The sequence below is a fragment of the Sinocyclocheilus rhinocerous genome, unplaced genomic scaffold, assembly GCF_001515625.1.
Source record: "Sinocyclocheilus rhinocerous isolate Xijiao unplaced genomic scaffold, SAMN03320098_v1.1 scaffold1294, whole genome shotgun sequence".
NCBI lineage: Eukaryota > Metazoa > Chordata > Actinopteri > Cypriniformes > Cyprinidae > Sinocyclocheilus > Sinocyclocheilus rhinocerous.
The window spans coordinates 461,596-476,292 of record NW_015656157.1 but is presented as its reverse complement, the minus strand read 5'-3'; the positions used below and the strand labels follow the sequence as shown (position 1 = coordinate 476,292).

At 34.9% G+C, this 14,697-nt stretch overlaps 1 protein-coding gene across 3 annotated transcripts; it reads right to left on the bottom strand.

Annotated features, from left to right (window-relative positions):
- Positions 1 to 5: 5 nt before the first annotated feature.
- LOC107719548 (semaphorin-4E-like) lies at positions 6 to 14,129 on the bottom strand. 3 transcript variants are annotated; one of them, XM_016526981.1, is made up of 15 exons: positions 13,990 to 14,129; positions 10,316 to 10,636; positions 8,780 to 8,925; positions 8,602 to 8,664; positions 8,382 to 8,492; positions 8,036 to 8,135; positions 7,808 to 7,918; positions 7,009 to 7,160; positions 6,756 to 6,928; positions 5,625 to 5,784; positions 4,169 to 4,391; positions 3,832 to 3,947; positions 2,641 to 2,804; positions 1,661 to 1,713; positions 6 to 757 (listed from the first exon to the last, which is right to left on the bottom strand). In XM_016526981.1, the coding sequence occupies exons 2-15, from the start codon at positions 10,425 to 10,427 to the stop codon at positions 39 to 41; spliced, it is 2,403 nt and encodes an 800-aa protein (XP_016382467.1). In that variant the 5' UTR covers positions 10,428 to 10,636; positions 13,990 to 14,129; the 3' UTR covers positions 6 to 38. The 3 variants fall into 3 exon arrangements, with proteins under 3 accessions (XP_016382467.1, XP_016382469.1, XP_016382470.1); XM_016526983.1 differs by having other exon boundaries at positions 8,394 to 8,492; XM_016526984.1 differs by lacking the exons at positions 10,316 to 10,636; positions 13,990 to 14,129 and having other exon boundaries at positions 8,780 to 9,075.
- Positions 14,130 to 14,697: the final 568 nt, after the last annotated feature.

Sequence of the window (14,697 nt, the reverse complement as noted above, 5' to 3'; positions counted from 1 at the left end):
AATATACAAAATCATAATGTAAAAAAAAAATAAAAATCTTAAATCTCAGACTCGTCTGTAATGTACTTAAAAATACAAATGTCCGTTGGTGTATCCCCATTGGTGATATTCCTGTGGAAGTTAGTGGCTTCTAGACCACTGTTCGTTGTGACACACAGCCTGACCATTTGCTGTTTACTGTCCACAGCATCATTTCCTGTGTGCATGTATTCCCTTTCTGGAAGATTCCTGGGGCTTTTGATTGATTGTCTCCCACAGCACATAAACGGAGAGATGTGGCCCATGTACAGGTTCCAGATCAGCAGACATGCCATCATAACAGACAGCACAGCCAACGCCACTTGCATTACTATCCATTTGCTCTCACTGCTCAGATTTTTTGAATGTGATGGAGGCTCTTCGGGTTTATGCAAACCTGATGATGTTGTATAGCTTTCAGAAAGGATTCCCAATGTGGTCTTAATCTTATCTGTCACAACTGCTGCTGATTGTTCACGCAAGTCATAAATGGCCAGCGTTTGGGTGTAGTCTCTTCCTTTCGCCCGCTCAACTGACGTGCAGGTGTAGCGTCCAGCATCAGCGGCAGAAGCGTTGTAGACAAGGATGCCTTCATTATAAATAGTATACTTCCTGTTTGAGTAGGGGAGTGGCTTTCCAGCAAAGTTCCAGATGACCTGGGCCAAGTTAGAGTCTGGATGACACAGCAACCTAATGTTGTTTCCCAGCACCAGGGTGCGGATCTTTGGTTCCACGGGAGCTGAAAAAGTGAAAAACATGTTAAATAGAGCCCTGATTTTAAAAGGGAATAGTTCACACCAGAATGAAAAATGCTAAAAATGTACTCACTCTCAGGCCATTAAAGATTAGTTTGTTTCTTCATCTGAACAGATTTGGAGAAATTCAGCATTACATTACTTGCTCACCAATGGATCCTCTGCAGTGAACGGGTGCCGTCAGAATGAGAGTCCAAACAGTTGATAAAAACATCACAATAATCCACAAGTAATCCACACCACTCCAATCCATCAATTAACAACTTTTGAAGTGAAAAGCTGCGTGTTTGTAACAAATCCATCATGAAGATGCTTTTAACTTTAAACCGCCGTTTCCAGCAAAAATACGAATCCTCTATCCATAATATTCCTTTCTACAGTGAAAAAGTCACGTAGGCTGAATCAGGAGAGAAATATGCACAGATCAAGCACCATTTACAAGCAAAAATAGTCCAAAACAGCTCTGAACAAAATATGATTTTGATGTGAGAGGACAACAAGAGATGGACTTTTTCACTGCAGGAAGTGTTATTATGGATTACGGCCTTTTATTATGGCCAGAAGCAACGGTTTTAAAGTTAAAATGCCTTAATGATTGATTTGTTTCTTACAAACACACAATGTGAACTGATGGTCTGGATTTGTGTGGATTACTTGTGGATTATTGTGATGTTTTTATCATGTTGTTTGGACTCTCGTTCTGACGGCATCCATTCACTGCAGAGAATCCATTGCTGAGCAAGTGATGTAATGCTACATTTCTCCAAATCTGTTCCAATGAAGAAACAAACCCTTGGATGGCCTGAGGGGGAGTACATTTGACGCAAATTTTCATTTTTGAGTGAACCATTCCTTTAATATTGAATCAGAAAAAAGTTGATAAATACCTGTTGTTGTGCATCGAGTGGCATCCCCGTCCTTTAGACTTTGTATCAGATTGCTGAAATGCAAAAATGTTAACTGTTAGCTAGGGCTGCACGATATATCGAAATATCGCAAATGCAAATACTGCAATATGCATATCGCAAGGGTGTGCAATATCGGAATCATTTAAATAATAGGCTACTTAAATAAAAATGTTGCAAAAGGTCAAAGTTTTAGTTCGACGCATATAGCAGGGAATTGCTTGACGTTAAAAAGAGTTAAGTGCAATAAGTTGCAGAAAACAACTCTTTGCCGTCTCATCTTGCTGTCTGACTCACACCTGAAGCGCGCGCACAAGCCGCATCTCGCACAGCGTCTCTTCAGTTCTGCCGCACACGTGCAAAGCGCACGCACACACGGGTAAGTCGTGGCCTAATGGTTAGAGAGTCGGACTCGTAACCCAAAGGTTGCGGGTTCGAGTCTCGTACCGGCAGGGATTGTAGGTGGGGGGAGTGAATGTACAGCGCTCTCTCCCACCTTCAATACCACGACTGAGGTGCCCTTGAGCAAGGCATCGAACCCTTGTTTGAATCAACTGACACACTTTAAGCAATATCGTATCGCATATCGAATATCGCATTTTTTAACAAGGTATCGCATATTGCATTTTTCTTCAATATCGTACAGCCCTACTGTTAGCATATGTTGTTTATACACACTTACATAAAGTCCAGTAGATTTTAGAAATGCAAAACGGTTAAATAAATAGTTTACTAACCCTCGGCTCCAAAAAATATGAAAATACAAGCAAAGTTTTTACATTTTAAATTGTTAATATCTCCTCCGGTGTTCCGAAAATCAAGTCATGTTGGTTTGGAATGACACGAGGGTATATATATATATATATATATATATATATATATACATAAATAAATAAAAAAATGTTGGGCAATTTTTCCTTGATATGGGGTTGTACTTGTGTGTGAGCGCTTTAGTGCTTTACCTTTTTGCATTCTCAGGTGATGTGGGTACTCTAGAGCACCGTTGCACTGTGGCGTCCCAGGCACAGTAAGGGTCTCTAGCCAGCACACAGTCCACACAGGAAAAATAACGACTGCAGCTGCTGACGGGCATCTGAACAACCCCAGACGCAGAGCCTGCATACAACTGGACAAAACAAACAACTCATGCTGATTCATGCATTTTTTTCATGATAAACATGCAACAAAATATTCCTCCACTTTGTCTTTTTAACAATTGCCAGTTAGAGTTATTATATAACCGTTATTATGTGAAAATTATGCTTTTTATTTTATTTTTCTGATTATGCTTTTATTCAAATAAACATGAGTATAAGTGTCTTTAAGGACACAAAAACAAACATGACCATGTAGTTTAACAACTCATTAACAACTGACCATTTATTTTTAGTGAATCAGAAACAGCACAATCAGTGTAGCCCATTTCCCGAAATAAATTATTCATATTACGAGCCAGTTCTTTTAAATAATAGTTCAAAATTATGAATTTTGAATCAGTGCCCTTTATAATAAACAGTGTTAGCAGAGAGAAAATTCCTTTCATATGTAAGCAAAATGGATATTAGAACTGAATTATACCCAAATTAATCAGAATGAAAAGCTTGTGAATCTGAATATAATCGGATCAGCAAATATATACAGCATTATTAGAGAGAATCGTTCATACAAAGAATATAGACATAAGTGAATAACACCAAATTTATCACAATCAAATCGAGAGCCTGTGAATCTGAATATAATCTATATACAAATCTGCAAATACAGCATTAACAGAGAGAGAATCTCTATGTAAGCAAAATAGACATTACAATTTAATTATACCCAAATGAATCAGAATCAAATCAAATTGAGAGTATGTGCATCTAAATATAACTGATTCAGCAAATCTATAGAGCATTAGCAGAGAATCTTTCATCTATAAGCAAAATGAACATTAGAACTGAATAAACCCAAATGAGTCGGAATAGAATCAAACCGAGAGCCTGCGAATTTGAATATAACTGAATCAGCAAATATGTATATATAGCAGTAACAGAGAGAGAATCTCTTATTTTACAACTTAATTATACCAAAATGAATCAAATTCAAATCGAGGGCCTGTGAATTTGAAAGTAATTAAATCTAAATCTATACCCAGTCCCAGTTCTGCGTACCTGATTCTGGTGAAGTCTTAGGACGTCAATTGGATCAGCGTTCTGAAACAGTTTTACTTCTTCAATAATGTGCATTTCTCCATCATAGTTCACTGCTTTCTGCACATAACCGTTTTCTGATGGAAAACAGAAAACAATTGACTTGCATTACAAAAACATCATTCTATATCCAGACTTTCAACATTATTTAACGTAAAAACCAAAAAATTCAATAGGTTGTAATTTAAACAGCTCAGTCCAATGTACGATTAACATTCCTGTGAACAACTGTTTACACACACACCCTCTAACCGACAGTAAAGAGCTGCTCTGCCCTAGAGGCGAATAGGAATCGCACCTGTGCCGACAAACACCACAGGATAGGACTGTCCGTCCGATGCAGATACATCGTCTACAACGAGCCGGGTCAACAGCGGGCCTCTCTTGAGCAGCAGGGGCTTGCCTGTGATTGGACGGACGGCGTCGTCCATGAGGGGATGGTCTCGGATGAACTGTAGGGTTTTATCAGGGAGGTCCAGCGACCGCATTATTCCTGCACTTTTTGCTGCGTTGTTGATACACTGCGAAGATGAGCATCAGCAGATCAAAATAAGATAGACTTTTCAGAAAAAAATTATATATATATATATACACACACACAAAACAAATATTTTGCTTTATGAAAAATATTTGGTTTTCATGTAACTGACAGAATTTGTGATATCATTTTTTAAACTACAAGTAGTTTAATTTGCAACCCTGTTACTATTTAAATCAAAGCTTAATTTTTAGCATTTATTTTTAATAAGTCTTTTGTAACAATATAAATATATTTACTGTCACTTTTGATCAATTTAATGCATCCTTGCTGAATAAAATATTTTCAACAATGTAGCTCCAAAGATGTACACTGTTCATTGACCATGAGCAGAATAATATGCACACTGAGAGAGGCTTTATATTTTATTTTTAACCATTTCCACAAAAACTATATTGCTGTATTAATATAATAAAATTAAACAAGTTTTTTTTTTACTGAGCCTTTTAGCCCCATTGTAAGGTTTCAAACAATTTTCTTCATTCTCAGTTATAAGGAAATACAATTCAAATTAAACCAAAGCTCTCTTCAATCTGTTCAAAATATATTTAACACGATTTAATTACAACTTTGGTTGTTTTTAGCGGGCTTTGCTGCAGCTTCTATAAGCAGCTTGCATGTGGCACATACATCATGAGGGCAGTAACCCGCTGAGATGAGAGGGTGACAGAAGTGCGCTTGTTTTGCTCCTGTAATGTTCCTCTGCCCGGAAACAGTGTTGCCTCGACAGCTGCGAGTGGAGAAGCGATTGGTCGCGAGGCGGCAGTTCAAGCATCGCGCGCTGTTCTTTTAGAGGAGTGCATACGTCAACCAGCATCAACATCAAGCCGCTTTGCTTAACTACATGTTTGCCTCGCAACGCGTTCGTGTAATAAAATGAACACGCATTAAACATTTACATGTTTCAGACAATAGCTGCAACTGGTCTGCTATGTTCTTTTAATTCAGAACACTGTAAATATTACGAGTCTTGTTATAAACCGACTATTACAGACATGTTATGCTAAAAATTTGTTATATATATATATATATATATATAGGCTTAAATATTTATTTGTTTGTTTTGTACCATCAGATTACATTAAAATATTCCATGAAACCCATGTTTTTTGGATTTTATCAGTATTCTTTGACGCTCTCCACAGTACAATTTAACAAATAACAAAATTGCATGAATCCCCTATAAGACTACGTAAGACCACTAACAACCACTTACAGCTCCTGGTCGAGGGACAGGAAGCTCTCCGTTGTACATGACCCACTTCACATCAGACATTTCCACATTCACCTCCGTCTTAAATTTGCCACGTGAGAACACCTCGCTGATATCGGTCACATTGTACGCACATACTGCCGAAGACAGATCTGTTGAGCTCCTGCATACACAAACAGATCATCATCTTTAATAGGCTAAAAATACAATACCAAAACTGTGACTAAATTGGAGGAAAGAGGCAGACAATCCTTTAATTATCAGTCCAACCATTCATCAGATCTAAATGACACGTGACTCACATCCTTTACATAGTCAGACCTGCAGTATATCATAAACTGCAGCTATTTTACAGTGAGTTATACTGATACACTGAAGAGCGGATGAGGTGTTGTACTATTTTTATTTTAATCTGATTTTTCACAATCTGCAACACCAACAAAACTCATTAAGTCCAATTTTTAGAATTCACACTGAATTCAAATGTGGTTTGAAATTAGATTAAAAACTGGAAATATGTTGCAGTGTGAACAGTCAGGTGGGAATTATAAAGGACTGTTCCGCCTTTATAAATCAGTGTTATTTTTGTATCACTGAGATACTTTTATAGTTTTTTTTTTTTTTGTATTTTTGTGTTTATATTTTAATTTTAAGGTTTAGTTGTGTTTTTGTTAGGTTTTTTTATATATAGTTTTTCTATATATTATGGCAACTAACATAAATTAATTAATTGATATTTATAATCATTTTATTTCAAGTAACAAAATATGTTTTGTATGATTAATTATATTTAACTATAATAACCCTGGTCCAAATTCATTCATTTTCAGTCATTTCTGAGGTGCAGTCACATTTACATTTGTTCTGCAATTTTTCATGAGCGAAATACAGTCATTTCAAAAGGAATCAGGCAAAGGTGCAAGATTTCCCATGCAGATTTCATAATGGGCTCAACTTGTTCTCACAGACTCTGAGCTTTGACCAACAAAAAGCTGCCTGGTTAAAACTTTGTGGAAATTTCACTAATGTGACCGCACCTTTACTCTATTTAGTGAACTATATGGTAAACAGTGAATAACTGAACAAATGAGCGAATTCAGATACAGAATGTGTGAAAAAAAGGACAAAACCTACGACTGAGAGGTGAAGACAGCGTAAAAGACACTTTTCCTCCATTTCTTGTGGCGAACATGAAAGACGTCCTGTATGATGTAGGGCAGGCTGGGCTCAGGGAGAGAACAGTCCAGACGAGTCTTCAAGAAAGAGGTCCATTTCCTCTGGAGGGTCCTTTGACCACCCATGTCACCCTGTAGAACAGGGGAAAATGAAATGTCTTTATAAGATCAGGGCTAAATATGCCAAGGTAAAGGGATCAGTGAAGTGTTACCTTGCAGACTCTAGCAACACGTGACACCACAAGCTTGTTGTAGAAGTCGTACTCCACAGCGTTCTCACTGAAGAACATGTAGACCTTGTCATCGTCACCCTCGGGACTGTCCTCGCTTTCTGGGACCACGTCCATGTAGACGAAGTTTGGCTCTTGAGTGGGTAGAAAAATGTGTCTTTCACTTTGTTCAGAGCAGTGTTGATATTGAGGTGTAGATACAATTAAAATATTGGCAACTGAAACTAACTAAATTGTTTTGGCAATTAAAATAAAGCTGAAATAATTAGAAGATGAAAAACCTAAAAACTTGCAAAAAAAAAAAAGGAAATGTAGCCTTGGCAACTAACTGAAATAAGTTTAAGCTGAAATAGAAACAGCTATATCGAAACAAATTGACAAAAGCATACAACAATAACAAACTTAACTAAAATGAAAATGGAAAATATAAAGATAAAGATAATTCAAAAAATGTAAAAAGAGCATTCAAAACAATTATACTGCAACAGCATGTAAATAATAATAAAATAACACTGATTCTGAGACAGATTTCTTATGTTAATGCCATTTTGAAGTTTTGAACAAGTTACCACTTTTGGACTAATTTTTTTTTTTACTAAAAAGGTCCAAATAATCTTTAAACTTAATTGTTAATCAAATTATATAATTGATATGACATGTTCTGTTATTACAACTAAATAAAAAATAGGATTAAACACAAAGCCTTTTACTAATGTACTAATTAAAGCCTGTAATTAGTCTTTGTTTTCTTAATGAAGTTTTGTCATTATGTCTGACATACCATTGAGCCAAGAGCTCTTAAACACTGTCCGCAGTGGAATGGGAGAGGTGCGGAGAATGACTGGCTCCGAACCCAGAAAGTTTAAGGATGTGGCAGAATACAGGTCTTGATCTGACAAAACAAAACAAAAGAACAAAACAAAACATAATAAAATAATAAATTATATATATAATTTTTCCACCACAATCCATTTAAACTATCCTGAATCTGCAAGAAAGACATACATACCAACCATGACGGAAGAGGATCTCTGGAAAGGATCAAAAGGACATTTCCCCCTCCCGTCTTCCTGATTTCCCTCCAGTTTCAGCCGCCCGTCACCGTACGTCTATTCAAACACAATGAACAAGGTGTTTTTTGTTTTTTTTAACAGTATGACGCTAGCACCCGATGGATCACATGAAACCTAATCTCATACATACCAGGAAGAAAGTGATAAGAGTACGAGATGCAAACAGTGATTTTTTTTAGATTTTGGAAACAATCATTTAATTTTGTTGTCTTTATATTTTAATATTCTTTCACAACAAAAATATACATATTTATTATTTTTAATTATTCAATTAAAACTTACTATGTCAATTACTATGTAATCACAGGTTGGGCTAAAGGCGTTTGTCCCGCACACGTACATCAAGCTGTCGTTCATTTGATGCAGCATCCGTACATAGTTACGACAGTCGATCTGAAAAGATAATCAATCAGATGGATCAAATTGTTTCCCTTGTTCAGAGTGCTTGCATATGTTGATGTGTTAGTGAGCATGTGTGGGAGTTACAGAGATGTTTACTCACGTCAGGATGTTTTCCTTTAGAGGTGCACTCCTTTTGTTTCTCCTCTGTAACTTTCCAAGGCACCTGATGGGTGGAGAAAAATCAATACAGACTATACATACGTGCCGTTTTGAAACAGGGTCAAAGAATTCTGTTGTATTGTTGGCAAGAGATAAAGGAAAGGAAACCAAACCAGCACCTTCGACTTGGCAACAGAGATATCGTTTATGTCAAGGGCGTAGATGGCCTCTCTCGCCCCCAACACCAGCAAACCCAGATCCTCCCTAATCAGCATTGTGGAGTAATTCCAAACACCTTCCTCTTTAAACGTGATCACATGGTTATCTAAGAACAAAAACATACATGCACAATGAATAACAATGCCTTATCTATTTGTCATTGAAGCAATATAACTAAGAATTACATTGTAACAATTGAAATTGTTCATTTGCTCTCAGGGTGGAGATGTTCAATGATCAGGGTTCAAATAGAGTTAAACTTTATAAAAATTAAAAAAAAGGCAATGAAAGGAGGTGTTTAATCACTGGAAGATGTTTGATCATCAACTTCAGGAGGTCAAAGTAAATATTAAATATATTTGTAAACAATATGCGAGTAGTTTTATTTCCATTCATTTTCTATGGGGATTGAAAATTCTCAACCCTGTTACCAAAATTTGGGACATGTAAAAAAAAAAAATAATCAAAATAATCAAATATTTGTGTTTTTTTTTTCTAGCAATACGTTTATACAAACAAACACACAATAAATAAATAATGCTAGAATGTCTTGCAAGTAACAGGGTTGCAAATTAAGTAGTGTAGTACCAAATAGTCTTGATAAACTAGCAGTTACATGAAAACTAAATATTTTTCATAAAGCAAAATATTTGTTTGATCATTTATTCTTACAATAACTTAGGTAATAGGGTTGAAGACTGGACTGGATGAACTCAACACTACATATTTAAATTAACTGCCTATCATGGTGTAGAAAGTGATGTTATTTCTTGGATGTCAAAATGTTAAGGAATTTTATATTTTTGGTAAAAGGGGAAAATCATGTGGTAAAAAGGGTTGCAACTTGCTCACAAAATGTCAGAAATGTTTAAATATCTTTTGAATTTTTTTAAGTTATTTTAAGTTAAAGGTCATTAAGTTATTACAACATCAAATTAAAAATAATTTTGATAGATTGTCTAAATTGTGATTTACATTATCATATTACTATTTTAACTGTTAGAAACAAGTCAAAAAGTTCAACACCTCAGAGGTTTCATGTCAAAATCAACCTAATAAGGGGATGTACAGACATCTCACGTGTTGAAAGTAGCTATTTTTTTAATGTTAAGAAACTTTAATGTTAGATAATAGTTTATATAACATCATCAAAAAAAACACCTTGTTCATTGTGTTTGAATAGACGTACGGTGATAATACTTAGCTCATAGTTGTACATAGTTATAACTCAATGAAGATGAATCTTACCTTCATACTGAAAGTTGCAAGTAACAGGGTTGCAAATTAAACTAATACTCAGAAGGTACTAGCTTGTTACCAAATATTCTTGATAAACTAGCAGTTATATGAAAACTACATATTTCCCATAAAGCTAAATATTTATTTTAACATACATTCTTACAATAACGTAGGTAACATGGTTGAAGACTGAACTAGATGCTAATATTTAGCTCACAGTTATACACGGTTATAAACTCAACAAAGATTAATCTTACCTTCATATTGAATGGTTTTTCGTGGGATACTATTCAGATTGCTCCATCCAGTGTAGGCACATGCCAGGAAGATGCCATGCAGGACCATGAAGAACCACAGAGGAGAATACATGGCTTTGTTCCTCAAAAACTACAAAATGTGTACTTCAATAAAGAAAATCAGCTTTTAAATCATGTTTTCCAAAGTAGGCTGGGTTATGTAGGTGTCCGTATCCAACATATACGTTTATCGTTTGAGTGTTTTCGTGGCTGAAGGTGGTAGTCCATGATGCTGGATGCTGAAGGGCTGGAAATAAAACTCGTCTGCTGTCCCGTCTACATCTGTTGAACAAAAACAGCACTAAACTAAGATCTATTTCAAAAGGCACACATTCATTTCATTCCACTTCTCAAACATGAAGATTCACCTGAAGGCCTGTTCCTGCATGAACTGCACTGAACCGTAGACTTCGAATGGAGCGTGACAATAGAAAACTAAACCCTCCGCTTAAACTCATCCCTCAGTAAAAAGCTCAACTCAAAGCTGCTTTACCTACACAGTACTCGCAATCCTGTTTTTTACCACCAGGAATTCAACAGTGACTCATTGTTGTTGCACCAAAACACATGCTGACTGATCACAGCAATTTGTGCTCTCCAAACGTTGAAAACAAGAAACACAGGTCATGGTCGCACTCAGTTTGTCCAGGACGTGTGCGAGGACTTAAATAAGGAGGCAGGCTGAGACATGTGTGGACTGTTGTGCAACGATACCTGAATTTGTTGATGCCTGAGGGTGAAAACGAGCAGCATGTTCGCGTGAGGCCGTGTGTGATAATTCCTAAGCGTTTGACATGTTTGAAATGTTTACATTCAGAGGAGACGCTCTTGACTGTATGTTCGGTTGAGCAACATCCAAAAGTTCAAGATCAAGATATAATAACCTAAAACTGTAAAACAGCACGTGAAATAGAAGAAAATGGCAAGTAAAATAGTGAGTGCTTGCTTGTGCAGCAAAATAAGTGAGCATTATTTTATTTTACTTTGCCTAATCAAAACAGTTTTACTAGTTAGTCAAGTACAGGCCTAGAGGATGAATCAAATGAATCATTCAGTTAACTGCTGTTGCTCATGTTCATCAATCGAATCATTGCCGAGTAAGGACTTATCACACGAGCCTCTCCCAACTGTTCACTTTCTCACGGGGCTGGTAGACTTGAACAGTTTCAAACTTATCAAACTTATACAAGATTTGCATACTTGCCAACTGATATATAACCGTATGTAGCATTAACTGTATTTTTTTATAACAATGATCATAAAACTATTAGTTATTAAAAAAATTAAAATTAAAATTAAACTAAAATGTTAACAGTCTAACTGTAAAATATTAATAATAAATAAAAACAATTAATTAATATTTAAAAAAATGTTTTAAAATAATAAATTAAAGCACTTTATTCCATTGTTTTATTTTACTGAAAAATTTATTAAAAATGCAATTTGTGCATACAGTACCTTAAATATTGCCATCCAACTGATACACTCATATATATAAACTAGCACTAACTGTAAAATAATAATACTACTACTTATAATAATAATAATAATAATAATTAAGGTACTTATTTATTTATTCAAATATTTAATTATTGCTACCTAACTTATATATATATATATACAGTGGGTACGGAAAGTATTCAGACCCCCTTAAATTTTTCACTCTTTTTCAGTGTTTTTCTGTCAATATGGTGTGCTGTGTGTACATTAATGAGGAAAAAAAATTAACTTAAATGATTTTAGCAAATGGCTGCAATATAACAAAGAGTGAAAAATTTAAGGGGGTCTGAATACTTTCCGTACCCACTGTATATATATATATATATATATCTGTAGCATTAACTATAAACTACTAATAATAATGATAATAATTTTTAAAAAGGTTTGAAATAATAAATCGAGGCACTAATTTTTTTTATTAGTAATTTATCATTTTAAAAAATTATAAAAATTATTTTAAATTAATTAAATCATAAAATTTTAATTCAATTTGTAAATAAAATTACCTAAATGCAGCTCTTCTAAGATTGATGAAGAAATGAATTAAAAATATCTGTAATATTTTTGGGGAAATGAAGTAAAAACTGTCAGGGTGACACAGTTGCCCTGATATCATAATGAAGCAAAAAAGGCCTCATTAAATTAATGCAATTCTTGAAAAGGAAACCCAAAGCAGTCTGACATATTTTATTATTATTATTATTATAAAATGTTTTAAATATCTGAAATTTAATTTATTATCTTATTTTTATTTTTTCAAATTCAAAGTCATGTGGTACAAACATGCACAAAGAAAAAAAAACAGGAAACAGGAAATTATATCAATGACAGCATATCTGTAGACCCTCATGACACTGCATGCTAATTACAAAGGTTAAATCTAGAAAATCAGTTTAATATCTGTTATGTCATACTGCTAATTTGCACAACTGGTAATTCCAGCTCGGAGTATAAATATAGGCCTTCTTAATTGACCTTTAAGATAATGGTTCCTTAGTATTCAAGTGGTTCAGGTTGAAATAACACTCAGTGATTCATTAACCTGCAGCTTTCCAATGACACTCCATGTGTCACTGTTATTGCGAAACAATTTTACGTTGGAAAACACACCCAGTTCATGGGGTTAGGCCTTTGTTCACTCAGTTCGCTGAAACAAATATGCTTTATTATTGTGAATGCTGGAGGTGGCATTCATCAGTTAAAGCTTAAAGCTCTTTGTAAAACAACAACAACAAAAAAACAATCGTAGCACTACTATATCATATATTTTGCAAATCAAGACAGTAACAAAAAAAGTGTATTCAGGGTGAAAGTGCAGGGAAGTGAGTAAGTGCACCACATGAAGACTTGGGTAAACAGACGGGCGTGAAAAAGCAGCATTCCCTTCTAGCGTTCAGGCAAGTCTGAGCACGACTTGAGAAGCTGTTGAGTTTATCTCACTGTTTTAAGTGTGATATGTCTCACATTACAGTGGCCCTGCTTAAAATGTGTCTATTTCAACGCATTAGACAACAAAATATCACACAAATGTTTTCTGAGTCACTTTTCTGAGATATTTTTGCAATTACATTTAATCAACTGGTGATTTTTAGTGTATATGAAGTCAGTGCATCTCAAGTCCTCACAGGTCTCTTACTAAAGTAACCAAAGATGAATTTCATCACATTAACTATGAACAGCATCATCTGACAACCACAAAGTTAATACTTTTCATCCTCATTCTGAACAACCCATACATTGTCTTATCATTAAAAATGCTTCAGACTCATGTTTATGCTATTGTGCTTCAAAATTAATGCAACTTGGTCTGATATTTTGTATCAAATGTAATGACATTTGGACATTTTTAAGTGTCCAAATACGTTTTTAAGTCTCCAATACTTTTGGAGCCGTTTTAAATGTGGAAATATAATATATATTGTGTATTAGGCATCTATTTCGTTGTCGTTTCTTCTTAAATTCATTATTTTCTTGATCGATACATACACAGGGATTCACAGTAAACCCTGAACAAACACGCTAACACACATTTACAGAAAAGACTAGCATCTAATTAAGTATTTAAGTCTTTCATTCTACTAAATTAGGCTAAACAAATATTATTGCAACTCGCCCAAAAACATAAATCAACTCACCAGAGATGTCAGAAACGCTCTTGAATGGCTGAATAAATGTCTCTCGTGTATTCAGACAGCATGTCGCTTCGAGAGTAGTAAAAGGTCCTGAGTGCGTGCGCGTAACCCAACCCTCACCTGAGCGATAGCGTGTGACGTCACCTTCCGGTCGTGAATCGCCTGTCAGCTGCTTCATGCTTGTAAAATATCAGATGTTGTATTATTGAAGATGATCTGTGTACTTCTTTACATTATTTTATTTTAAACTTTTTACCTTTGATTTTATTTTTGTATTTAGTTGTGTCTTCGAATGGCAGAATTTAAATGTAAATGTAAAATTAAAAATAAGTAAATAAATAAAAATAAAAATATGAATTTAAATTATCTATTTTTTTAAATATAAATTTATAAAATATATTAATAATCGAATTGATAAATTACAGCCAATCAGAAGGGCATATGCGTGGGGTTCTCTCTGCAAACCTATGCTGCAAACGCACGGCAACGAAATATGTAAGTACACAATCAAATTATTAATGATTAAACGATTTGAGCATGATTCAAAATACATACTCAGTGACTGATACAGTCTGTCATGGAATACGCTGCTCACACAGAGTTCAAAGTTTGAACGTTTTTGTTTCCTTTAAGTTATTTTCAAGATCTGAGGTAAATTATCCATGGTCGCTTTCATTAAGGCTTTAGAGCCTGAACATATCATGAAAATGA